Raw genomic sequence first — 26,240 nt, 5'->3', positions numbered from 1 at the left:
AGCAAGAATTTTTTTTATGGAAATTTATATATTTTTTCTGAATATGCATTAAATTGATCAAAAGTGTCAGTAAATGATCATGTAAATGATCATTGAAAACTGGTGTAATTGCTGCTGAAAATTCCGTTTTGCCATCACAGGAATATTACTGTTTTCCATTAACATATTACACCAGACTTTTGAATGATAGTGTATATTAGCATATAGATAACCTCAAAACTAGTGCCCATGGGTTAAAAGCCACAAAACACCCATTTTGATTTTATGGGGTTTTCAAATCAGCTAAGCATGCATTGAAAGCAAGAACAATGAGTCGGAAAAAGGCTATGTTTAGTTAGTCTGAGGGCAGGCTGGATTGGAACCCATCTTCAGCTATCACACAGGAAGTGTCAACATTTGCATACTGACAGGCACCAGTTGCATAGAGCCCTCAGTTTGATGAATGTGTTTGTACTGGGACATTGGGTGTGCTTCAACAGTCCCACCAAACCATCATTTGGGTACAAACAAAGTACTCATGTTGTCTTCCTCACAAACTTATATGCAGCTCTTTTAGTCGCTGCTTTTGGGGCTCCCAGAGGGACAGGCCGGTGAAAGTTAAAGGCAGTAATCATGGGGTTATAGGTGTGGTCATCTTCTCTCTCATGAAAGTTTGGTACGCCTGGTTTGTGGAGGGTGGGGATAGAGTGGATTGGTCTCCAGGGATGGGGCTGGCGTGGGTGTGTATGACCAAGCCGTGTTAAAGGGTGTGCATTTGGGAAAAAGTGCATCTTTATTTTTGAGGGTGGATGTACTGTTTGAAAGAAGTTGAGACACCATAGTTTGCATGAGTGCATAGTGATGGGTTTATTATAAATAGTAGTGCACCCTCTAAAAAAATAGAATTAAAGGGGTATTTCACTTAATCTGAAAAGAAGAGCTCCAGGTTTTGTGCTTGTTTGTAGGGATGCTCAATTTGGTCAAAGTGTTGTGATATATATATATATATATATATATATATATATATATATGATTATTATTATTATTATTATTAAAGATAAACAAAATTATTAAACAAAATAAGAAATATATTTTAATATAGTTATATAAAAAAATCAAGTATTAAATTATTCATATTATATTATATTATATTTTATTATTTTATAATTTAAACATTTATTATTTAATTTGGCTCTGAAACATTCAATACATTTATTTGATCAAATCGCAGCTTTTGCAATTTAATAATTGCACTGAGCCATATTGCAATATTCAATTTTCTTTCACTTAACTGTGCAGCCCTAGTTGATACAACTCTAAAATTATCCTAAGGTTGAATGACAGTGACTTTATCATTCATCACTGACATCAAACCTGACATGATGCATCTTTATGGAAAAAGGCTAAGACTGATATGGCGAGTAATAAATGTTTATTATAACATATAAACTATGTCTTTAAATGGATTTATTAGATCTCTAATTTCTAATGTCTCTTCATCAATTCACATTTACATTTTAAATGCAGCCTTCACACTTTGTTTGAAGGCTTAGACTGATATGGCGAGTAATAAATGTTTATTATAACATGTAAACTATGTCTTTAAATGGATTTATTAGATCTCTAATTTCTAATGTCTCTTCATCAATTCACATTTACATTTTAAATGGAGCCTTCACACTTTGTTTCTAGTCTCCAGATTACATTAGTCAGTTTCTGCCCCGAAAGCTCCTTCCAGGAAAAGCTTGGAGCTCTTGCTTTCACCCAGCCCTCATTAGACTAAGTGGGCAAGCTGTTGTGTTAAAGTGGAGGATTTTTAGAGATTGTGCTTGTAAGTGGTGTTAAGTGCACGGTTCCTCTCGGCCAGATATTTGCATAGTGTGTGCTCTGATTCTTCCACTGAAAAGGACTGGCCCATGTCACAGACTGAGAGCCAACCGGACGAACTAGCATCTGTGTGTTTTTGTTATGCGTCGCCAATGCATTATACTTGGTTATTGATCAGGGCCATATGTGTGTCTTGCTATTGATCAAAGCAATGTGTGTGATGTCTCAGCTGATTTCTAATGAAGCTGGAATTTCATTCGCCACCAAAACATGACTTGTTGCACCTCAAAAGCCAAGAGGGAATCTCTTGTTACCTCTAAGATCCTTTATCAAGAGAAAGATGCACAGTCGTTGCCTGAGGATAAAGCCACATTCATCTGAAACGGCACAGGTGATTGGATGACCTTATGAAGAGCTTTGTTTGGCGACATCGACGGCAGTCTTAGTGCTTGTTAAACATTTTTTTTAACAACGGTCTTGACCTACAAGTTGAATTTCCACATACTCCAACTAAAGTATTGAGCTCATTTCTCAAGTAAAAAAAGGATGGCATGAATTGCTGAAATGTACCCAACGTCCCCATGCATTGAGTCCCACCCCCTTTCTTTCTTCATGTCTATAGCTGACCAGCTTTCCCTGTGGTAGGCATGAGGCCGGGCCAGATGGTGTTCACAGATGGTTATTGTGGTTTTAAAGTGGGATTACCTCCCTCTGCTTGCAGTCCGCTGCTCCTTAAGACAGCAGCCCGGGACAGAGCCTCCCAATTATCACCTACACTACAACCCCTGCTGAACAGACCGGACCCCTTAATGCACCATTACAATGTGAATGGCTTTTAGCCTAGCAGGAGGCACACAGCCAGGTTAATCAAATCTAACGTAGATTTAAGACAAGCCAAGTTTAACAGTATAAAGTAAACTTAGCAACGATTGGAGTCTTTCTACACTAGGATGGAGTAATAATAAAAGACTGAGTAGCTGTAGAGTCATCATCAATGGCAATGTCATGAATATTTCCACATTATCTGTGGTAAACCTTGTTAGCTCGTAGTGTTAATCTATGGACTCTGTAGAGCATATTTGTTTGGCTCAAAGTTTCTCTACTTTTTTAATTGGTTTAGAATGTCCGCCTCTGCTTTCTGCTGTTTGCTCTGTGGCACAGGACTGTGACGTGAGAATGATCCAGTCTAGTCAAAAACCTCTTAGAAAGAAAAAATGTTTAAGATCTCAGTGACAGATTCAGATAAATGAGGGGCCTTTATGGTCTGCACAATTGGTCATGGATCATGGCTGTTGAGAGATCTGCTGTGCAGTGGTTTTGATTTTGCTACTGAAAAAATGTTTAATTAATTTTTTTTAATTGTGTGTTTTAATTAAAACATAAAATTAACCTAATTAATTGTGTCCCCAGAGCTGTACATCAATTCTGTAATGATTTTCTTTCTGAACAGTTAATGCATCAATTTGTAATTTTTTATTAAAAGTAAAACAATGCTTTCATCTGCCACAATAATGGAATAATAATGCATCTGAGTTATATTTTTTTTTGGGTGCTGTATATATGTACACACACACACACACACACACACACACACACACACACAGGTAAACTACAATTCAGAAGTTTGGGGTCAGTAAGATTTAATTTATAAAGAAATGAGTACTTTTATTCATCAGGAATAACTTTAAATGGAACAAAAGTGACAAAGACATTTCAAATTCAAATACATGCTGTTCTTTTGAGCATCTATCTTTATCGTTTAAAAATAATCAATATTATATTTTCGACAAAATATTAGGCAGCCCAACTATTTTGAACATTGATAATAAGAAATGTTTTTTGAGCACCGAATCAGCATATTCAAATTATTTCTGAATGATCATGTGACACTGAAAACTGGAGTAATAGCTGCTGAAAATTTCGCTTTGCAATCATGATTTTTCTTATTATTTTAAACTATAACAAAATATATAAAACTGTTATTTTAAATGGTAATATTTTATAATAGTACTGTGTTTTATGTATTTTTATTAAATAAATGCAGCCTTAGTGACCATGAATCTGTATATAATGATTCAATTCAGTAAATTTTTAATCAAATCTTGTTGCATTTTAAAAATCGTTTTTTCCTTGTTTTTGGAGGTAATTATTGTGGTTGATTTTATTATGTGTAAATTACTTATGGAATATGACACCCAAAACAGGAGTGCTGTGTATGATAAACATTGTAGTATTGACAATATCGCTTCATTATTCGGTGTGGATGAGGTCAAGACATTATGAAAAGAGTTCCACCAACCACTGTGTTCCTCACACAATCTCAGACAGACCTCTTTGTGTTAAAGCCTTCATTCATGGTTCATTTTGGCCTTCTGTTCAGCTGCTTGACAGCTGAAGGGGGTGGGGGAAGATATATCTTCATATCTTGCATGTTGCTGACATTTTAATAATCAACACTTCAACAAAAAATCTCTGTGCTTTCCACTAATCTACTCACTTAATGTACCAGCATTCTGCCAAGCACACTCACACGAGCTTGCAATGTCTTATTTGAGATGTTGGCTGTAAATTGCAACAAAAATGTCAGTAGTGCTGAGTTTTAGGGTTTATGAGTTGTTACTCTGGAACAGAGTGGAGTGACAGACACAGTGATGAAGCTCTTATGTGTTTAGAGTACACAAGCCACGGACGGTTAAGACAGCTGACTCCACTGTGATGTGACCCTGTCTCTCTCTCTCTCTCACACACAGGGCGCACACACACACGCACGTACAACGCGCAAAACTCTGCATTTGAACATTAAAATTTTACTACTTAATAACAAAACATACTTCCAGTAGCTGGTTCAGAAGCGCCCGATTGTCGTAGTAAAGTCAGAATGACCTCCTCTCCTAGGTTCATGAAGCGTTCGTCCATAAAATGCATTGCTGTTCTGTTGTAAGTAATCTTTAAGATTCCTTATTGCATTTACTTTGGGAAGACCACATAAAGTTCTTTTGCTTTTGCCTAGAAACACACAGCATCTCCCTGACATGGCTGCTTCAAAACTAACTGCGTCACTGAAACCACTATAGAATATTTTGACTTTTTGTTTTATGTTTCCTTTAGGTTTAGAAAATGAATGTTTATGATTGTGTTTTATGTATAATCAGGGATATTAAGCCGGACAATATCTTGATGGACATGAACGGTCACATCCGGTTGGCTGACTTTGGCTCCTGCCTCAAGCTCATGGAAGATGGCACAGTGAGTTTGATCCTCAATCCTGAATTGTCAAGCACACGATTTCTTGCTCAGTAAGCCTTGTGTTATAACTTCCTGTCTTCTTGTTCCTGTTTTCTCTCAGGTCCAGTCCTCTGTGGCAGTTGGGACCCCGGACTACATTTCTCCAGAGATCTTGCAGGCAATGGAAGACGGGAAGGGGAAGTACGGGCCGGAGTGTGACTGGTGGTCTCTGGGTGTGTGCATGTATGAGATGCTGTATGGAGAGACTCCCTTTTATGCTGAATCCCTGGTGGAGACATATGGAAAGATCATGAACCATAAGGTTTGTTTGCATCGTATTGGTTAATTCACCTGAATAGATTCCCTTCTGAAATCTGCAGTAGAGTATCTTAATTTCCAAGTAACCCTTTCCTGTTTTAGTTCAACAGGAAAATTTGTTTCTGTCTCTGTCTTGGTATAAAACAAATAGTCATGAGCGGATGTTCTTTTTGTCTATTTTATTCTGGATTAGTCATCTCAACCTAACAATGAGGTAAAAATTTGCCTATACATCAAGGTTCGTTTAGTGGGATTTAACTAATGGAGGACATCTTTGACCACCGTTATTAGCGTAGATAGGCAGAGATATCTGAGAGAGTCTCAGTGCGCAACACTCAAGGATATTTTAACTCATTCATTTTCAGGAGCGCTTCCAGTTCCCACTTCAGATGACAGATGTGTCCGAGGAGGCTAAAGATCTCATACGGCGGCTGATCTGCAGCAGAGAACACCGGTTGGGCCAGAATGGCATCGACGACTTCAAACAGCACTCCTTTTTCACAGGCATCGACTGGGACAACATCCGCACATGTGAAGCCCCCTATATCCCCGAAGTCAGCAGCCCCACTGACACCTCCAACTTTGACGTGGATGATGATTGCCTCAAAAACTGTGTATGCCTCTCATTTCTTTCAAATGTTATCCTGGAGCTGATGTATTTATTTCACATAAATGCTTAATTAGTGGTTGCAGAGGCACATTTTCTCTTAAATTTGCCACTATATAGAACTGGATAATTTTAATGAATATTTGAGTTTTTCTGAAATATTTTAGGAGACGTTGCCCCCACCTTCACACACAACATTTTCTGGACACCACCTCCCGTTTGTAGGCTTCACCTACACAAGCAAATGGTGAGTCATGTGTTTATTCATCATGCCTTTTTTAAATATTCAAAAAAGTATGAGAGTAAAGACTTTTACATTGTTACAAAAGATTTATATTTCAAATAAATGCTGTTCTTTTGAATTTACTGTTCATCAAAGATTCCTTAAAAATCCATCACAGTTTACAGAAAAATACTGAGGAGCACAACCATTTTTTAAACATAGATAATAATAAATGTTTCTTGAGCGCCAAATCAGCATTTGAGAATGATTTCTGAAGGATCACATGACTGGAGTAATGGCTGCTGAAAATACAGCTTTGCCATCACAGGAATAAATTATATTTTAAAGTATATTCAAATAGAGAACAATTGTTTTAAATTGTAATAATATTTCACAATATTATTGTTTTTGATGAAATGATTGTAACCTTGTTGAGCATAAGATACTTTGTTCAAAAAAATATAAACAATCTTCACAACCCCAAACTTTTTAACAGGAGTGTAGATTGTAGTGCGCTTTAAATATTTGTATTTATTCTGCATATCACAAAATTTGAACTGCAGTTTCTTGTGTGATTTGGTTCTGTAGCACTCTGTCAGATCGAGGGTGTCTGCGGGAGTTCATGGGACCGCCACAGGTAGATGCTGAGCTACAGCGTAGCCTGGAGGACAGCCTGGCCTCAGAGGCCTATGAGAGAAGGATCCGACGTCTAGAACAGGAGAAGACCGAACTTACCCGTAAACTACAGGGTGAGGGCACTAACACATCCACACTGAATCATATTTTATCTTTCTGTCTCTCTGAAACATCCCTTTCCCCTTAGAGTCCACGCAAACAGTGCAGGCACTTCAGTACACTGATTCAGATGCCCCAGTGAATGCTAAAAAAGAGGTAGAAATCCGGAGTTTAAGGAGTGAGATCGACATCCTGAAGAAACAGATAGCAGGTGAGAGCTCAATATTGAGTTAGAACGCACGATTTAAGGACACAGTCCTGGTCTTGGGTCTTTTTGTGTTCTTTATTGATTACCCAATGAGAGTAGTGACATCTCCAGACAAAGAATCTATAATGTTTCGTCATGTCAGACTCTGGTCAACTGGAACAGCAATTGGAGGAGGCCACCACAGTTCAAAGAGACCCGGAAGACTCATCTAAAATCGTCAGGAGCTTTGAGAAACAGCTGAAGAGTGTCATGCAAGAGAGAGATGATCTGCACAAGGTACCTATTCCATTGTATTATAAGAAATCTGTAAATTTCATACTGTTAGCTAGTTTTCTACACCAGTCTAGTGTGTTGAAGCTAGTCAATTAAGTCAAGATATTTGGAGTATGGTTAAGTAGCTCAACCACGCACCCACCAGGTGAGCCAAGGTGGTTTACCAACTCCAATAATGTTGGCCTTAAATCCAAAAATCAGGCTTCTGAAGTGCAACTCTAACTAGTCTAAGATTTGCTGGTCTTAGTTGGTTTAAACTGGTCTCCCAGCTTGACCAAGCTGATGTTTAGCTTGTTGATCAGATGAAATATGCTCAGTCCCCTCTAAAACCATCAAAATAGACAGATTGGCTAGACTGAGAGACCAGCTAGCCACTTTAGGCTTGTCTATTCTATGTTTTTTCAAGATAATTGCCATAAATGACCAACTATTTTTTGTGAATGCTGGCGTAATGGTCCAACTGACCTGAGCTTTGACTTTTGATCTGTAACCGTTCTGTTAAACAGATTACTGTTTAGCTCAGTGACTAGTAAATAGTTGATCATAGACAAGGATAAAGGCTGGGATACATGACTTGACATGACAATCTGAATATAATTTAAAGCACTATGGATCATACACCTCCTGACTTTGTAAATAGTTACAGAGAAAAATTGGGCATCATGCATTAAAAGACTTAGGATCACACACTACCAGACTTTAAACAACATAACAAATAATGCAGAAATGTGTCACATTGGTAGGAAGACACATGACAAATGAAAACAGTATTTGTTCAAAAACTAGCTCAAAAAATCAAACGTTTTATATTTTCAGACTGGTTTCAAGTATAGTCTGAAGCTGTCTATCATACAAGATGTGATTTTAAATGAAGTCAAAACTGACTGCACAAAATCTGCAGACCGACTCTGAATATTAGCAGCTGGCATTGACCCTTCCAGTCTGCAAAGTGGGGCAAAAATCTGGACAAAAGTTTTATAGTGTATTCCAGCCTTAAGTTATGTTAACTTTGATTCTGTAATGAATATGTGAAGGAGCTGCTGGAGTTGGCAGAGAAGGTGAAGGCTCAGGGGAAGGAGCTAAAGGAGGCTCAAAGTCAAAAGAAGATGGCCATGAAGGAGTTCTCTGAGCTGAACGAGCAACTGAGCGATCTGCGCTCACAAAAGCAGCGGCTGAGCCGCCAGTTCAGAGACAAAGAGGAGGAGATGGAAGGAGTGTCACAGAAACTAGAGGCTCTACGGCTAGAGATTCGCAAAGCTGAGAGAATGTGCAAAGAGGTATACGCATCAACTTACTGGTGTTTGACTTTATATAAGCCAAGTCAGCATGGTTGTAATTTTTATCGTCAGTGCATCAGTCGTTTTTGTGGATTTGTTGGCTGTGTATTTGATGTTTGTGGTGTTTTCATCTCAGTTAGAGGCCCAGGCAGAGGAGCAAGCAGCAGAAGCTCAGAAGGAGAAGAAGCTACGAGAGAGAACCGAACAGTACAGCAGACAGTTGGAGGAGGACCTGGAAGGGATGAAGGTGACAATGCATGAGTATATTAATAGTTATATAAATATATAATATAATATACAGTTGTGTGTGTATATATATTAGATCTTGTTTGCTCCCATTTCCCCCCACCCCTTTTCTCTCATTCTCTTAGTCCTTTAACCAACTTTATACTCTCATATGTCTCGATCTTCCTGCAGCAGTTGAAGCCGCATCACTCAGTGGCGAGCTCAGACCAACAGCAGGAGCTGATGCGCATACGAGCGGAGCTGGAGAAGAAGAACGTGCAGTACGAGGAGGAGTTGTGCCGCCGGGAGACACTCCACAGCAGCGAGCTGAAGGGCCTCAAGAAGGAGCTCCACGATGCTGAGGGTCAACACCTCACACTCCAGAAAGAGATTCTCATGCTCAAAGACAAACTGGAGAAAACCCGCAGAGAAAGGTATGTGTGTGATTATACCTGCCCAGGTTTTTGTGAAGCTTCTTTACATTGTCAGTGAAAGCATCAGGTAATCTTACAGCTGCTGGCACATTCAGCCTTTACATAGTTACAGCTTTTCTTGTCTGCCGCCCACTTTGACAGAAAGGGCCAATCGGATGCCCCTCGGTTTGTTTTTATGTGACTTTAGAGGCATTCATCTGAAATTGAATATAATGAATATATTAACTATCGTCTGCGAATGGCCCATGGTCATAATGAGACCAACAGCTTGTTGGGCCACCAAGGTGAACCGGCAGCTGTGTTTATTTACATTGAATTTCCATGGTAGCAGAATGTACCTTTACTGTAAATTTCATCGTGTTCATTGTTGTGTTTGTAACAGCCAAACTGAGCGAGAGGAGTTTGAGATGGAGTACAAGCAGAAGTATGAGAGGGAGAGAGCCCATCTGACGGATGAAAACAAGAAGCTCGCAAGTGAAGTGGAGAAAGTGAGATCTCTATCGCTTTCAGAAACACGTGTGCCATTGTATTGTATTGTATGCTCATGATATTCATTAACGCGTCTCTTTCATCACAAAAAGTATACGTCAGACCCCTGAAATTCCCTCTTCTTCTCTGGCAGTCTTTCCCCAAATCTGCTAACATTCCTAGAGAGAGATCGTAACCACACACTCTTACCCAAAATTGCTTCTTGGCTCAGCCACTGTTTACTTTGGACTGCAGGGTAAAATCAGAATCAGCCAGTCAAATAGTTCTGCAAGTTTGGACGTATCAGATATTAAAGGGCTCCTTATTTTTGGTGGCATGGATATTAAACATTATTCATTTCATAAACATACCTGGAAACCCAAAACACAAAGGCAGTTTGAAACAATAGCGCAGCCGGCCAGACCTGTCATGTCAAGTGCCAGATTGGATGAGGCTTAGAAAACATAAGCAAGAATGATGGCATTTGGAAGGAATAGAACCAGGATGTGCAATGCCTGAATAAATTCACATTCCTATCAAAGAGCGCTGCAGAGGTTTTGCACAGACTCGCCGTAACATATTATGTGTGCTTCCTGTCTTTCATGCAACATTCACTTTCCTATTGAACAGAAAAACAATGTTAAGCTAGTTAAGTTAATCCGGGAGTCTTTTTTAATTAATTGTAAAAATTTAATTAAATTTAAAAATTATTTTGTTGTTTTTAGTTGTAGTTAACCATAACAGCACTGGTAGCATCATGCTAAGAACCACCTTAACACCTTTAGTTCTTTACTCTTTGTGGTCTTTTTTGTCTTTTCAGCTGAGCTCTATGTATGACCAGCTCAATAGCAGTCACAAGCAGCTGGACGAGGAGATGAGAGAGTTGGCTGATAAGAAGGAGAGCATTGCCCATTGGGAGGACCAGATCACTGAGATCATACAGTGGTGAGTGGAGCCCCCTACTTGCAGCTGTGTGACATCACACTTGCCAAGAAAGACATGATAATGATGACCTTTACCCATGTCTGGATCCAGATGATGCAGATCATTTGGCCATTCATCACTTGAATGCAATCGCAGTTTTCGGATTTACAGATGTTTTGCTTTGTCAAGGTAAAGCTGAACTAAGCTTATCTGTGCAGGGTGAGCGATGAGAAAGATGCTCGTGGTTACCTCCAAGCTCTAGCCACAAAAATGACAGAGGAGCTTGAAGGGCTCAGGAACACCAGCTTGGGAGCCAGAGGAACGGTGAGACATGCACACAGCAGATAAGGATGAAACACATACTCTCATCTTCCTGAATGTCTGATGTGGTGGGTCGCTATCTCGTTTTGTTAGGACATGCCGTGGAAGATAAGGCGCTTTGCTAAGCTGGACATGTCTGCACGTCTAGAACTGCAGTCTGCGCTGGATGCTGAGATCAGAGCCAAACAGTCCATCCAGGACGAGTTTAACAAAGTCAAAGCATCCAACATTGCCACAGAATGGTAAGACCACACATATCAACATAGTTCTGGTTTGCTGATTTCATATAAAGTCTAATGTATTTTTTTTTAGGTCAATGAACATTCATTTCACTCTTTATGTGAATAGTTTTGAAATTCGCTTCTCTTTTTGTTTTAGTCAATAGAGCTTTTGCTAAGTTTAGCTAAAGTGTTTTTTAGCTAAGTTTTTGTTCACACTCTCTTTTCAAATGAGGTGAATTTAAATAGTGACACAGTTTTCTCTCTGTTATTTTTGTCTTACAGCAAATTGCAAGAGTCCGAAAGTAGAAACCAGGAGCTGCTTGCAGAAATTGAGAGGCTGAGGAAAGAGACAGAGGAGCTGAGACTGAGGAGAGGTGGCCATCAGTGTTATTTTCATTGTTATTTATATATTTTGTAGCATTTCTTAATACTTTTGGTATTTTTATATGATCAGTTATTTTAATTAAATGTTTTTATTTTTTTATTATTTATTTTTATTTCTATATTGCTTTAATTGATTTGTATTTCCATTTAATTTGAGTAATGTTAGTACTTACACTAATTTAAGTTAATTGCCAAGGCAACTATTTCCCATTTTGCTTAAGCTTTTGTAAGTTTAAGTTTTTCATCCTTATTTTTTATATTTTATTTTATATCAGGTTTGTTTCAATGAACAAAAACAATAACAACAACAATAACTTCAAATATCCAACCTACTCAGCATTGCTTTTCACAGCGTCAGATAAAAAAAAGAGCAATTCTGTCTCTGTTACAGTCTAATTTGTTGAGATTTAAAAAAGGATGTGTTTTAATAAGAATCTGTCACTTTTAGGTGTGAAGCACCAGGATTCCCAGAATTCTTTCTTGGCATTCCTCAATGCCCCCACTTCTGCTCTGGATCAGTTTGATGTAAGTGTAAGATCCCAGACATCTGCACATAGGTTCACCCTGATTCCCAAAGAAATATTTTTCATCATTCTTATTTACATTTTTATTTTTATTTTTTCACTTGTTTTCTGTATTCTTTTTTTTTTTAAATTATTTTATTGCTCCATGGTATTCTTCTGATACATCCTAATCTGTTTTATTAGTTTTTGTATTCAAGTTTTTTCCCCTGTCATAATATGTTTGGTTATTGTTTTGTTTTTTCATTCTGTTGTCCATCAGGACTCATTTTCTTCCTCTTCGTCTTCTTTAGTTGAATTTTGGGAAGATGTAAGTTCTTCTTCAGCCATGTTATAATGGAATGTCTTTTTGCATCAATCATTTTACACATTTAAAAGCGTCCAGTTATGAAACACCCACAGGAATAATACCAGAATACCAAAGGAATCTCAACTCGCAATTGGTTCTAACACAGTTTGATGTTAGCATGTTGCTAAGCTAATAGCACAACATTCAAATAAGTATAAAAATATATACCACAGACAAATAAAGGGTAACAAAATACATTTTCACTACACTAATCCTTTCTATTCATAATTTTCTGTATTAAATTCAATATTGAATTGGTTTTACATTCTACCAGCAATATAGTTCATGGTTATATTTAACTTTTCTGATCCTACGTCCATTCCAGTGTCTTGTGGTAGTGACTCTTTGGTATTTTTTTGATGTGAAGTGATTCCTTTGTGAGTGTAAATTATGCCCAGAGATCCAACCACAGATCAGATGTGTTCTTACACGTCCTCATTCCCTTCCCCTCTTTCTCCAACATGATCGTATCCAGCTGACAATTGTACATTAAGTTTGAATCTCCTCTCATCTTTGTTCTCTCTCTTCTTATGAAGCGGTCACCCTCTTTTGGTCCCGGAAGCAAAACCAGACGTGTAAGATCCGCTTTTGTCCTGTGTAACAGTAAAATCCCCCCACCATCATATTTTTTTCCTGTGGTTGTGACGGCCTGTTTTGCAAATTGCATGAGTGGCAGCTCTGATTGTGGCGATATCTGTAGTGCATGATACCTTCATTGCTGAAATGCATCTGAAATGTATTTGGGAACCTTTTTCATCTATTGAAAAGCATATGAGCCATATACTATGGCTTAGCTAATTAAACTTGGTGTTTTATTTTCCATACTATGTGCTTTTACGATACATCTTAAAAGATCATTTAAATGGAAAGATATAGAATTCATTTACGTGCCTTAATATTTGGATCTAATTTGAACTTTTGCTTAGGCTAAAAAGTTTGTTTTAACTGAACACTTTCTCATAATTTACAGACCCTTGTGTCAAACCAAACCTAAATGTCTTGTTTTCCCGCATGGTGCACAGAATAAGTTGGGATGAATTGTAACTCTCTTCTTTTTCGATCAATGCCGGTCAAAATTTCGAAAAAGAAACGTTTCAAAAAGTTTCATAGACATTTATTATGGTGCAGTAGATTTCTATTTCAACCAAATGTTGTTCTTTGGATCTTTCTGTTCATGAAAGAATGCTGAAAAACTTAGCATGGTTTCCACAAAAATATTAAACTGTAACAGTTTAAAAACAAAATAATGAGAAATGTTTCTTGAGCAGCAAATCGAATGATATCTGAAGGATCATGTGACACTGATGACTGGCGTAATGGCTGCTGAAAATTCAGTTTTGCCATCACAGGAATAAATTACAGTTGAAAATATATAAATATATATGATTTTGCATTGTTATAATGTTTTACAATATTACTGATTTTGCTGTATTTTTGATCAACTAAATGCAGGCTTCATTTTAAATCATTAAAAAAAACTTACAGACCCCAAATTTTTGAACAGTAGTGTAGTTATTTGTTGAAAAGTTATACAGAAGTCATACAAGACATGACGGTGAGCAAATGGTGACTGAATTTTCATGTTTAAGTAAACTAATCCTTTACAGATCACTTCAATGTAAGAGCCTCATAAATTGTGGATATACTTCCCTTTATTGTTTTCCATGTAGTTCCATGGGGTTTTTTTTTTTTTTTCATGTTGTTCCTAACATTCATTTCGTCTTGCATGTGTAGTTGGTGTGTGGTCTCTGTGTAGTGGGTGTAATGTGCCTTTACTTATTGGCTCGGTGCCTGGGAGCACGTGCTTTGTTCTGCTTAGAGGGTGTAATTCCAGTAAAAATATTATTGTCATGATAAGCTTAATGGGCTTGATATATTTCACTGTGAGTGCGTTTCACTTTGCATGGAGGCATCACAGTCTGAGCCGCATGACACATTTTGTAAAAATAATTACCATCTTTTTGTTTCTTAGCTTGATTCGGCAGATTTCACTCCCTCTAACACTCCATCACGAGATGAAGATTCAAGATCTCGTCGTATATCACGCTCGCGCTCTCCGTCAACTGCCAGTGACATGGAGCCTATTGAGGTATCTATTGGACTCTTAAAGGATAAGTCCACCTAGAAATGAAAATACTGTTACTATTTAATCACCCACATATTATTTTCATCTCATATGCAGTTATTTTTTTTTCAATGAAGCACAAAAGCAGATGTACTGACCACTCTTTTCCATATAATTAAAGTGATCCAGCTTGGGTCCAGCATTTCAGATTTTTTGTTTTTGTGTTTCACAGAAGAAAGAAAACCAGGTTTAAAATAATGACGGAATTTTCATTTTGAGTCCGTTTTTCCTTTAGCTCTTACAAAGAGTTAAATAAAATGTAATGAAATGTACTTGTGTTGGTGTGTCCGCCTCCTAGTTGATTGACCACACGTCACGTAGTCTGCAGACTCCAACAGGAAGATCAGGCTATGGGAGCTTGGGACACTCATCACCAAAGGTAACTATTTACATCATAACTGTAGGAATGTTTCAATCTGTATAGATTACACTGCCATTCAAATATCTAAGATTTGCAAATGTTTTTGAAAGAAGGCTGCATTTATTTCATAAAAAGTGACCCTAGACCACAAAACCAGTCTTAAGTCACTGGGGTATATTTTTAGCAATAGCCAAAAAAACATTGTATAGGTCAAAATTATAGATTTTTCTTTTATGCCAAAAACCATTAAGTTATTAAGTAAAGACCAAATTTTTGATTAGTAATATACATTGCTAAAAACTTCATTTGGACAACTTTAAAGGTGATTTTCTCAGTATTTTCCAAATTTTCAAAAATTGTTGTATCTCGGCCAAATATTGTCCTATCATAACAAATCATACATCACAAAGCATATTTATACAGCTGTCAGATGTTATATGAATCTCAATTTTGAGAATTTGACCCTTATGACTGGTTTTGTGGTCTAGGACCTAGGCCTAGGGTCAAAAAATACAGTAAAACAATATTGTGAAAAATTTTAACTAACTGTGTTTAAAATGTAATTTATTTCTGTAAGAGCAAAGCTGAATTTTTAGTAGTCATTACTCCAGTATTAAGTGTCACGTGATCCTTCAGAAATCATTCAACTAAGCTGAAGAAATAGAAATATGTCTCTTGTCTCTTGTAAATATTAATTTTATTAATAAACAGTATTTACTTAGCATAGCTTTCTATACATGCATTTTATGCAGATTATTTGCTTCCTTGCTGAATTTTTTATTAACTGTAGTATATTGCTGTACCTAGCTGTACATTTCTGTATATTTATTGTACAGAACTGCTTTAGGTATTCATTTAGATGATCCAAAAATAGGCATTACCATGTGGTTGTTTTCTTGAACCATCTTTTTATGAATTTCTTTTAAAAATCAGTATTGTGCTTTAATATTGTATTGTGCTGTACGTATTTTTTCCAGTACTCTTATTGTCCAGCATTAGTCTTAATGCATATGGAAAGGGCTGTGTTTAATAACGTTGCTGATGTTCTCTGCTGCACAGCCCAAGGCTCACCAGCTTAGTGTGAAGACCTTCACCGTTCCCACCAAATGTAACCAGTGCACCTCTCTGATGGTGGGACTTATCCGTCAGGGCTGCGCCTGTGAAGGTGAGACAACAGAAGAGAAAGGAATCTGTGTGGTTGAAGTATTTGAGACAACAGTGAATATGATTGTAATGATATACAACCTTCGTATTCATCCGGAAGAAGGAGGCGGGAACCAGCGGACAATCAAAACGAAACTTTAATAATTCAAAATAAACACAAAACAGCGCACCAGCCCCTCACGGACTACTGGTGCGCACAAAATAAAACCAAAACCTAAAATAATGCCCAGGCCTGGTCCTCTCTCGTCCTTCACTGTCGTCGCTCCAGTTTTATATCCTTCCATCTCCTACGTGGGACTCGAGACCGGCGGTGGGCCGCAGGTGCCACTGATTTGCCCAATCATTGCCGGCCTCACTCCTTGTTCCCACGTCCCTCGGCCCCTCCCCACTCGCCACAATGATATAGTTTTCAAGATGATCAAACCTGTATGACTTTTTTTCCTCTTAGGAACACACAAGGACAACCAGCATAAATCTTAATTATTTTCTTTATTGTGTTCCATTTACTGTACATTTACATTTACATTTATGCATTTGTCAGACGCTTTTATCCAAAGCGACTTACAGTGCATTCAGGCTATACTTGTTTTTTTTTACCAGTATGTTCCACAGAAGAAATAATCATGTCAGTTTGGAACAAAATAAGGGTGAAACTATTAAATCCAAGGATGCCTTATTGGTAGAATACTCAGTAATACTCAATGCCGTTTTCCTCCATCTCTCCTTACAGTCTGCAACTTCTCCTGTCATGTCACCTGTGCTGATAAAGCACCTTCTGTGTGCCCCGTTGCACCAGACCAAACCAAGGGCAAATTGGGAATCGACACTCAGAGAGGCATAGGGACTGCATATGAGGGCCATCTTAGGGTAAGATTTGCCAAATATGTTCTGCTCTTCATATTTTGTTCACTATTGCACAGTCTGTCTTTTTTATGGTCTTCATACTATGTCTTTTTGGCTACAAACTATGCTAGCTGTCTTGTAATGGGGCTTTGACTGTCTTTTCCAGATACCAAAGCCCACAGGGGTGAAAAAGGGTTGGCAGAGGGTCTGGGCAGTGGTATGTGACTTCAAACTTTTCCTGTATGAACTTGGAGAAGGGAAGGGTGCCCAGCCTGGTGTCATAGTTAACCAGGTCATCGACATGAGGTGAAAGACATCTTCATTCAAAAGTGTTGCTCAAATATTTAAGTCAAATATTTTCTATATCGTGCTTGACTCTGTTTTATCCTGAGCAGGGATGAAGAGTTTTCTGCCAGCTTTGTTCTGGAGTCTGATGTCATCCATGCTAACAGGAGGGATATCCCCTGTATTTTTAGGGTAAGAACATACAGGCAATTTGTAACTTCATACAGTAGAGCGGGTCCGAAATAATTGTTATTACAAAACTTAATTTTAATAAACTTTTTCTGTTATGAACAACCATCACAATACCACAGATCAAATAATAGCGTAATAATCATGACTGAACTAACTATAGCTTTAGGTAGTCATTAGTCAATTCATTTCAAGACATTATTGAATTGCTTTTCATACATTGTTCTTTAATTCATTCCACAGGTAACAGCGTCTCAGCTGTCCACCTCCTCCAGTCAGAAGACGTGCATCCTGATGCTGGCCGACAATGAGCAAGAGAGGACAAAGTGGGTGTCCGCACTGAATGAACTGCACCGCATTCTGAGGAAAAACAAGCTGAAGGAGCGTTTCGTGTATGTGCCTAAAGAAGCGTATGACAGCAGCCTTCCTCTCATCAAAACCACCCAGACTGCTGCTATTATAGGTACAGAGACACACAAAAAAAGAAAGAGCAAATACTCATACCCTTACCAAGCTGTTTGATTGTCACAATTTCTGTTTAGACCATGAACGGGTTGCTTTGGGGAACGAGGAAGGCCTGTTTGTAATCCACGTCACCAAAGATGGTAAATTTCCTTCATTAATCCTCCTATTTCTTCATTGGCCAATAAACTTAAGGTTTGTGGCTTGTTGGTCAGAAATCTAGACTGGTAACTTAAAGTTTGTTGGTTTAAACCTTGGAAAGTCTGATGTATGAGCTACCAGGTCGCTTCAGGGTAGTTGAGGTAAAATTTCTATAATTCCCAAATGTTAAAAACACTGACGTGCTCTCCATGTGTCTAAAAATGAGTCTATTGCATTGGAATACCCGACGTTTATTACATTTTCAGGAAAATGAAAAGAACGACTGCTAAAAAAAAAAAAAGCATGATGGAAAACCATAAAAAAATGGTTATTGTTAGTACAACCTCTGATTGTAAATTACTTTTCTGTGCATAAAAGCAGCTAAATCAATGTTTTGTTTTTCCTGTTTATCAGAGCAGACATATTACAAATCTATTAAAGGTTGTAAACTCTAAAAATGTTTATGTTTTGTAAGATTTAACAGTTCCTTTTTTTTTTTTACTTTAAAAAGTGCACTACCATTGCTGAACCACATGCCCATTAAAACTGAAATAACTAATGCAAGACCAACATTCATTAAACATTTTTGTTCTGTCTAATAGAAATTGTTCGTGTGGGTGACATTAAGAAGGTCCATCACATAGAACTGATGCCCAAAGAGCATCTAATGGCCGTGATCTCGGGCAGGAACCGACAAGTGTGTCTGATCCCCATGGCTGGGTTCGATGGGAGAGAGATCGACAAGAATAAGGTGGCAGATACTAAAAACTGCCAGGCACTGGTGTCTGGTGTGGTGCGCAATAACACCTGCTTCTGCCTTGCCATTAAACGGCAGATCTCCTGCTACGAAATTAACAAGAGCAAGTCTCGCTATTGCCATCTGGTGGACATACAAGTACAGTATTCCAAACCTCTTGTTATTTTTTTCAAATCAAGTAAATGCAGTCTAAATGTAATTAGTGAACATACTCATTAGATCAAAAAGATCAGCAACATCAACAGCCCTTTCTGTGTCTCAGGCTCCAGGATCTGTCCAGTGGATGGCGTTCTTTGGCCAACAATTATGTGTAGGATACCAAGCGTGCTTTATGCGCTACAGTTTGCATGAAGATATTCCTCCGTTCAGCATGCTCCACCCAGATGACCCAACATTGGCGTTTATTAAGGCAGAGAACTTGGATGCCCTTTGTGCAGTGGATATCTCCAATAAAGAACTGCTGCTCTGCTTCAGCAAAATTGCAGTGTATGTAGACACACACGGGAGACGCTCACGCCAGCAAGAGCTAATGTGGCCCGCGACGCCCACCGCCTGCTGTGAGTAGAGAGAAGTTAACCGTCTTTTTACACTTAAAGGTTTAAGACAAGGGTCGAGGTGTGGCTGTGAAAAAGTTTTGTTATTTTGACCTTGTGGATGTTTTATATCTCGCAGGCTACAACGCCCCCTACCTGTCAGTCTACAATGAAAATGCAGTGGATGTGTTTGATGTGAACACTATGGAATGGATACAGACCATTCCTCTCAAAAAGGTTTGCTTATTTCAGTTTCAGAAGTCTTTCAAAAATGTAATTATAATAAATAAATAACTCTTGCACATCCACACACTATTGAAAAAAGATCAATACATGAATCATCTTATAAATGAATAAATAAACTTTCAGTGGCTCTGTGCAGGTCCGGCCGCTGAACATGGATGGTTCTTTGAATCTCTTGGGCCTGGAGACGGTCAGACTCATCTACTTTAGAAACAAGACTGCAGGTAACGGCACTGTCTCTGTAATTCATTGAAATGCAATGATCATAGCTCAAGGTGCTTACGTTTTTTGATTAGTAGTGCTGTTTGAAATAATGAATAATTCAGATTTGAATAATTTGTCTGATAATGCATAATGTGTGTGTTTTAGAGGGGGACGAACTGGTGGTGCCTGAGGTGTGTGATAACAGCAGGAAGCAGATGGTACGCAGCATGAGCAACAAGAGACGATTCTCGTTCCGTATTCCTGAGGAGGAGAGACTGCAGCAGAGGAGGTGAATGTCTCTCTCTCTCTCTCTCTTGCACACACACACATATGCATACACACATTTGTGTACTACCAAGCTGAGTATTTTCAAAGCACACTTTGTTAGGTCTGGATTCATTATGCACTTTTTTGTAACTTCTGAAATATCATAATAGTCATTATTGTGTTATAATATTAACATACTGGTGTGTGTGTGATTGCAGAGACATGTTGAAAGATCCAGAGAAAAGGAACAAGTTGATCTCCAGTCCTATGAATTTTAACCACGTGGCTCATATGGGTCCTGGAGATGGAAAGCAGATCCTCAGAGATCTGCCAATGGTGAGAGGCTCATCTTTAAAAGAATAATCTGTGTTCAGTGCACATTAAGTTCAGTCAAAATGTGGATTATTGTGTTAATAGTATTACTACAAGACGTAAACAATATGCTTGTTAACATGATTTGAGTGTGCAAAAAAATTGCTCACTAATCTTTTGAATGGAAAGTTACATTTAATATGTAACTATTAATACACAAGTTTTAGTAGAATAGTGAATAGAAAGTGTAAAACAAAACAAAAAAGTATCTTTAGCTTTTAAATCCTCCAAATATTGTCCCCCTTCACTTATATTGTAAGTGCCTCACTGTAACCTTGGTTTTTACTTTCTTTATAAGAAAAGGAGGAAATGAGGGTGTCTTTTTTTTTTTGATGGTACATTCTGCTACACAAATGCTGTCGATTGAGCTTAACTTTTGTCGAACTCAGAATATCCCTTTAATGCTTTACAACCTCGTTTTGATTTGTATTTTTCTGGTTATTTATCAAGTCACTCCACTTTTGGTTTGTGTCATGTTTGTCCCATTCATTGCATGTTTTTGTGTCCCTGCTCTGTGTGTGTGTGTGTGTGGTGTTTCTCTGTGTAACCTGTAGAATGTACGTGCTCAGGACAATCGAGCCGTGTTCAGCGGTTCCATCAGCATCCCATCAATCACCAAAAACCGTGCCGAACCTGGGCGATCCATGAGCGCCAGCAGTAGCCTAGGAATGCGTACGTACACACAAGTGTCTGCTCTTATATTTATCATATTCCGTGGATTTCATTCCCAACCAGTTTCTTTCTTCTCCTCTCTATCAGGGTCGTCCTCTCAGAATGGCAGCGCTCTGAGGAGGGAGTTTTCGGGTGGCAGCTACAGCTCTAAACGCCAGACCATGACGTCACCCTCTGAGAGCTCGCTGTCGTCAGGAGGCGGGATGGACGTGGGCGAAGCGCCGCTCTCTCAGTTTGATAGAGAGGTGAGTCATGATGTAGGAGGAACCGGGACAGTGGTATCTTCATTACCTCATCACATCGAAGCCAACTTTGCACTATGCAGGGACATCAAGGCACATGACCAGCAAGCCTTGGTATTCATGATGATTAAATTTGAGCCATATGCTGTCTTCATGTGCTATCAGAATTATTGTAAATATGAGATTCCTAGTTGGAAATTGGATATTAATAGCCTCTCAATGTGTATTCTTAGTGATGTTATTCACACTCATGTCGTTCTAAAACCCGTATGATTCTTCTACACATCTTCTGAGTTATAAAAACAGCTTGCCCCATCCCTTCCCATTAGGCCTGTAAAGGTAGAACACCTATAATTTCGTTTGCCCCAAAGCACTTGAATGCAAGTGAGCCTTAGCCCTCTGTTCCCCCCACCTAGCTTTGTCAATGCTTACGCCACTTTATGCCTGCCACCTCATTCCACTACATCCAACAGAATCTTTAGCAACCCACCCACCCGTGCCCTTATCTCACCCGTCATCTCCCCATACCGCTGCGCTTCGTGCCTCCCGGCTGCTTCATTCTCCTTCAGCAAGTTTGAAAGCCATTCTGGCACTCAGTCTGCCCTTTCCTTCTCAGTGGCAGGCAGTATCGCCCTCGGAGAAGACCCCTGATCTGAAAAGGGCTTTAAGGACCCTGCTTAGTAAGATGAAGGTAAACGTCACACATTTGCAGTGAAACATACACACCCACACAAACGACTGGTGTCATCTGCACACTCAGGCAGCCCTGCAGAGCGCTTCTCAAGTATCCACTGCCCATTTTTGAAGCTCACAAATGATTTTGGTGAATCAGAGAACTTCGGTTGGGAATGGCAAGCATCCATCCGCATGTCTCACCTTCATACCGCTCTTGCTGGCCACCCCCTGTGTCCACTAGAGAAAACAAGGGTCATTATGTGAAGAAAAGTGCAAGTACACAAATGCTTGGTTTGTACTCAAGGGGGCGCTAGAGTAAAATGTATGTGCCAAATGTGTAGTTTTTCTCAGGTAATTATTGATGAACATATCAAGTTGTGGAATAAGACTACACTGATGTGCTGTAGAGCCCCTTGTGGCAAAGTTTACAAGCTTGTTTAGGTCAAAGCATTTGCGTTCACATACTTGCAAAGAGTGTGATTCTAACATTAGAGTGTGGAATCAGCTTTGAAGCGACTCTATTGAGTTGCTAGCTGCGAACCATTGGCTATGAGTGTTTTTGAGGATGAGTACTTGTCTTTGTGTGTTGTATGTTTATGTAATTAATTTTATTTACTTTGTAGTGCTTTGTTTTCAAAAATGCAGCTTGATTAAAGGACCTCCATCAGTTTTATGCTTTGTAGACACGGCAGAGCCCAATCAGGAAGACCAGTGCAATATTCTAGAATGTAAACATTCAAAACAAAATGCTAAATTTGAGTAGTTTAGCATATCTCCAATTTTGTAGTTTCTAGTTAAATGGTTAGTTAATATTCGGTCATCATTTACTCATGTCATTCCAAACCTGTAAGTTTCTTTCTTTTGCAGAAGAATGTTTTAACCTTGTTCATAAAAAAAAAATATATATATATATATATATATATATATATATTCCCCAAAACGACATTTTCCAGAATACCTTCTTTTGGGTTCCACAGAAGTAAGTTAGTTTTAAAGGTTTGGAATGACATGAAGGTGAGTAAATTTAAATTTTAATATTTGGGTGAAATATCCTGATTACTATTCTGTTAAGATCATCATGTGAAACAGCGACTTTTCTTAACAAACTATCCCATGTTTACATGCCAACTTTTGTTACAAGCTTGCTAAAAGTTAGATTCAATATTCTAATAATTTTTTGCATAGTATTTTGTATCATTGCATGTGTCCACTATAGTACAAAAGTTTGGGGTCAGTAATTTATTTATTTTAAAAAAAATTGTACAGCAGAGACATAGAAATAAATTTTTATAATTTAAACAGAAAACAATTAAATTGTAATAATATATTGTTATATTACAGTTTGAACTATTTTAGTTAAAAATTAAAAATTTTACTGAGCCCAAACTTGTGAATGAAATATGTCCATCGTTACTTTTCTTGTTCATGTGTGCTTTTAAAGGAAAACCTTGGGCTAGATAATCATAATAGCTATTTTCTATGATCCACAAATTCTGTAGGTAGCGCCTCTGTTGTTACAATATTTTTTGTTTTTTTGTTTGTCAGGATTCTGATTCACCTCGGCACTCCACCGCCTCCACCAGCTCCACCTTCAGCAGCCCGCCGAGCCCCGCCTCCCCGCACCAAACAAAGTCCCTCTCCCTGGAGAGCACAGACCGCACAGTGTGGGACACATGATGGACTCAACAACGAGCCAATCACAACAAACTTTGAGTCTGACAGTCACAGTGCTCCGTCCCCTTCCATACAGTCGCATCCAGGCACTACAGACCCCTTCCAATTAATTTGCATAAAGCATCACCACTGGGGAATGTACAAAGGAGAAAACACACCAACACAAGTGTTTGTATGTTTGAGCGACCAGGACACGCATGACCCGCAAAAGCTGATTGGAGGAAAAAGTGAAAGTTCGGTTCTGGATATTAATGTGACTGGTGTTTGTACATAGACTGGGTTAGGGTTAAACTTTTATTTATTTATCATTTAGCCATTTCAAAGTGGAAAATACTGTCCCGTCCCTCTCATGTAATGGAATGATGATTCCATTATAGAATCTCACTAATTTACCTGGGGGAAAAAATGATGTATATATATATGTTTTACTTTTAAAGTGATGTGTGCTGTTATTCGTTTGTTACTTTGGCTAAATGGATGAGAGACCGCAGATATCAGACAACCTCATCTATCGCTTCCTGTCCTAGATTTGTAGGAATTTCTAGAGGCGATGACGTGGAATCTGTTACTGTCATCTTCGCCAATCTCCACGTAATCCAAACCTTCCGTGAACCAACATGACCTGTGAAAACACCACATTAATGTACATAGGTTAAAAGTATAGTATAATATAAAATAGGGAAATATTGAAGAGATAAACTATGTGAAAAAAACCTCATTGCTTTTATTTTTTAAATATAATTTTAATATACTCATGCTGAGACCAATTAAAAAGTTGTGTCAGTTCCTTTAGACTTAAATTTTTTTGTTTATGATAAAATACTGCCTTGAGTATTTTTATGTCTTTGTTGTCTTTTTTTTTAAAGATTTTTGTGAGACACTACAAATGTGCTTAAACTATAAAATTTGCATCATGTCTGGGTTAAGTTGTGCTTTATCAGATGACAATACATGCATTGACTTGACCGAAACTGTACAAATATCAGCAAGGTGGCATACAAATATCATATTTCTGCAATCTGGAACCTTTAAATCCAAATTGTGGAACTGGTCCAACGTGTAAATTGAGATTTGCAGACAGACAAAAGATAGTTTGTTTTGTTCCTGGATGGTTTCATCTAATGTAACAGTATGGGAAATTGCTTCACCCATATAGTTTGGCTCTTTCTATCTTTTCATTGGATAATTCCGTAACTTTTCCCGTTAAGTGTTAAAACGTTCACACCACTATTAAATGTGCCATTAAAATCTATAACAAGAACCTGCTCCACAATGCCAGCATGTATTTGTCATTACTTAGTTGTCAGATTGCATTTCTTGTGGTTTCAAGGGCATTTAGCCCATCCGAGGAAATAGAAATGTTTAAAACTTCTCAAAAGTTACACGTCTAATAACCGACACAGGCTTCACTCGGTTCCTTATTCAGTTTGCAGCTGATATAATCATTAGTTACACAAGAAAGTGAGTCACCCACCTCATACAGGCCTCTGTTTGGTCCTCAGATTCTGTTCCTTCCATAAAGTGGGAAACTCGGTTAATTTGATTAATTCATTAAAGGTTTTCCAGAAATTTGGGTCTTCATTTTGTATTATCGTTCCATCTGTAGTAAGCAACCGCAATGGAAAAAAGACATTTGGACAGAAACAATTACATTTATATGTGCTCATTCTCATCTCAGTTCTTTATTTTTTTCAGGATGAAAATATCATTTGAACAGTTTTGCATCTCATGAATGATAATTCCGGGCTTCATGGTTGTATTACATGTGCATCTCAATAAATAAGAATGTTGTGGAAAAGCTAATTTTTTCAATAATTCAATTCAAATTGTGAAACTCGTATTAAATAAATTCAGTGCACATAGACTGACGTAGTTTAAGTCTTTGGTTCTTTTAATTGTGATGATTTTAGCTCACATTTTACAAAATCCCACCAATTTAATATCTCAACAAATTAGAATACTTCATAAGTATTGTAAATATTCATCTTTAGTGAATGTTGGCCTTCTGGAAAGTATGTTAAGTTACTGTACATGTACTCAATACTTGGTAGGGGCTCCTTTTGCTTTAATTACTGCCTCAATTCGGTGTCGCATGGAGGTGATCAGTTTGTGGCACTGCTGAAGTGGTTTGGAAGCCCAGGTTTCTTTGACAGTGGCCTTCAGCTCATCTGCATTTTTTGGTCTCCTTTTTCTCATTTTCCTCTTGACAATTGCCCATAGATTCTCTCTGGGGTTCAGGTCTGGTGAGTTTGCTGGCCAGTCAAGCACACACCGTGGTCATTCAACCAACTTTTGGTGCTTTTGGCAGTGTGGGCAGGTGCCAAATCCCGGTGGAAAATGAAATCAGCATCTTCAAAAGCTGGTCAGCAAAGGCAAGCATGAAGTGCTCCAAAATTTCTTGGTAAACAGGAGCAGTGACTTTGGTTTTTAAAAAACACAATGGACCAACAGCAGCAGATGACATTGCATCCCAAATCATCACAGACTGTGGAAACTTAACACTGGACTTGGG

The 26,240-nt window shown here is 38.2% G+C and overlaps 1 protein-coding gene across 2 annotated transcripts in view; it reads left to right on the top strand.

Moving 5' to 3' along the window:
- Positions 1 to 24,996, top strand: part of LOC132092291 (serine/threonine-protein kinase MRCK alpha-like) — a 56,629-nt gene extending 31,633 nt beyond the window's left edge. The window contains exons 6-41 of one of the 2 annotated variants that reach the window (XM_059498463.1): positions 4,959 to 5,052; positions 5,153 to 5,353; positions 5,715 to 5,963; positions 6,124 to 6,203; positions 6,768 to 6,928; positions 7,003 to 7,125; positions 7,265 to 7,398; positions 8,430 to 8,672; positions 8,809 to 8,919; positions 9,090 to 9,331; positions 9,714 to 9,819; positions 10,620 to 10,744; positions 10,942 to 11,047; positions 11,138 to 11,286; positions 11,548 to 11,639; positions 12,098 to 12,174; positions 12,433 to 12,480; positions 13,056 to 13,094; positions 14,492 to 14,608; positions 14,943 to 15,023; positions 16,065 to 16,170; positions 16,900 to 17,036; positions 17,179 to 17,318; positions 17,408 to 17,489; positions 17,730 to 17,949; positions 18,029 to 18,091; positions 18,692 to 18,984; positions 19,109 to 19,403; positions 19,519 to 19,616; positions 19,762 to 19,846; positions 19,992 to 20,115; positions 20,312 to 20,429; positions 21,020 to 21,137; positions 21,225 to 21,382; positions 21,996 to 22,070; positions 23,600 to 24,996. In XM_059498463.1, coding sequence (XP_059354446.1) covers positions 4,959 to 5,052; positions 5,153 to 5,353; positions 5,715 to 5,963; positions 6,124 to 6,203; positions 6,768 to 6,928; positions 7,003 to 7,125; positions 7,265 to 7,398; positions 8,430 to 8,672; positions 8,809 to 8,919; positions 9,090 to 9,331; positions 9,714 to 9,819; positions 10,620 to 10,744; positions 10,942 to 11,047; positions 11,138 to 11,286; positions 11,548 to 11,639; positions 12,098 to 12,174; positions 12,433 to 12,480; positions 13,056 to 13,094; positions 14,492 to 14,608; positions 14,943 to 15,023; positions 16,065 to 16,170; positions 16,900 to 17,036; positions 17,179 to 17,318; positions 17,408 to 17,489; positions 17,730 to 17,949; positions 18,029 to 18,091; positions 18,692 to 18,984; positions 19,109 to 19,403; positions 19,519 to 19,616; positions 19,762 to 19,846; positions 19,992 to 20,115; positions 20,312 to 20,429; positions 21,020 to 21,137; positions 21,225 to 21,382; positions 21,996 to 22,070; positions 23,600 to 23,731 — 4,822 coding nt within the window. In that variant the 3' untranslated portion in view covers positions 23,732 to 24,996. The remainder of the gene's footprint in view (positions 1 to 4,958; positions 5,053 to 5,152; positions 5,354 to 5,714; positions 5,964 to 6,123; positions 6,204 to 6,767; positions 6,929 to 7,002; positions 7,126 to 7,264; positions 7,399 to 8,429; positions 8,673 to 8,808; positions 8,920 to 9,089; positions 9,332 to 9,713; positions 9,820 to 10,619; positions 10,745 to 10,941; positions 11,048 to 11,137; positions 11,287 to 11,547; positions 11,640 to 12,097; positions 12,175 to 12,432; positions 12,481 to 13,055; positions 13,095 to 14,491; positions 14,609 to 14,942; positions 15,024 to 16,064; positions 16,171 to 16,899; positions 17,037 to 17,178; positions 17,319 to 17,407; positions 17,490 to 17,729; positions 17,950 to 18,028; positions 18,092 to 18,691; positions 18,985 to 19,108; positions 19,404 to 19,518; positions 19,617 to 19,761; positions 19,847 to 19,991; positions 20,116 to 20,311; positions 20,430 to 21,019; positions 21,138 to 21,224; positions 21,383 to 21,995; positions 22,071 to 23,599) is intronic. The other variant, XM_059498462.1, reaches the window with a different exon arrangement.
- The last annotated feature ends 1,244 nt before the right edge of the window (positions 24,997 to 26,240 follow it).

This window comes from Carassius carassius, chromosome 18, assembly GCF_963082965.1.
Source record: "Carassius carassius chromosome 18, fCarCar2.1, whole genome shotgun sequence".
NCBI classification, from domain to species: Eukaryota; Metazoa; Chordata; class Actinopteri; order Cypriniformes; family Cyprinidae; genus Carassius; species Carassius carassius.
The sequence above is the reverse complement of the archived record's forward strand: the minus strand, read 5'-3'. Positions and strand labels throughout refer to the sequence as shown.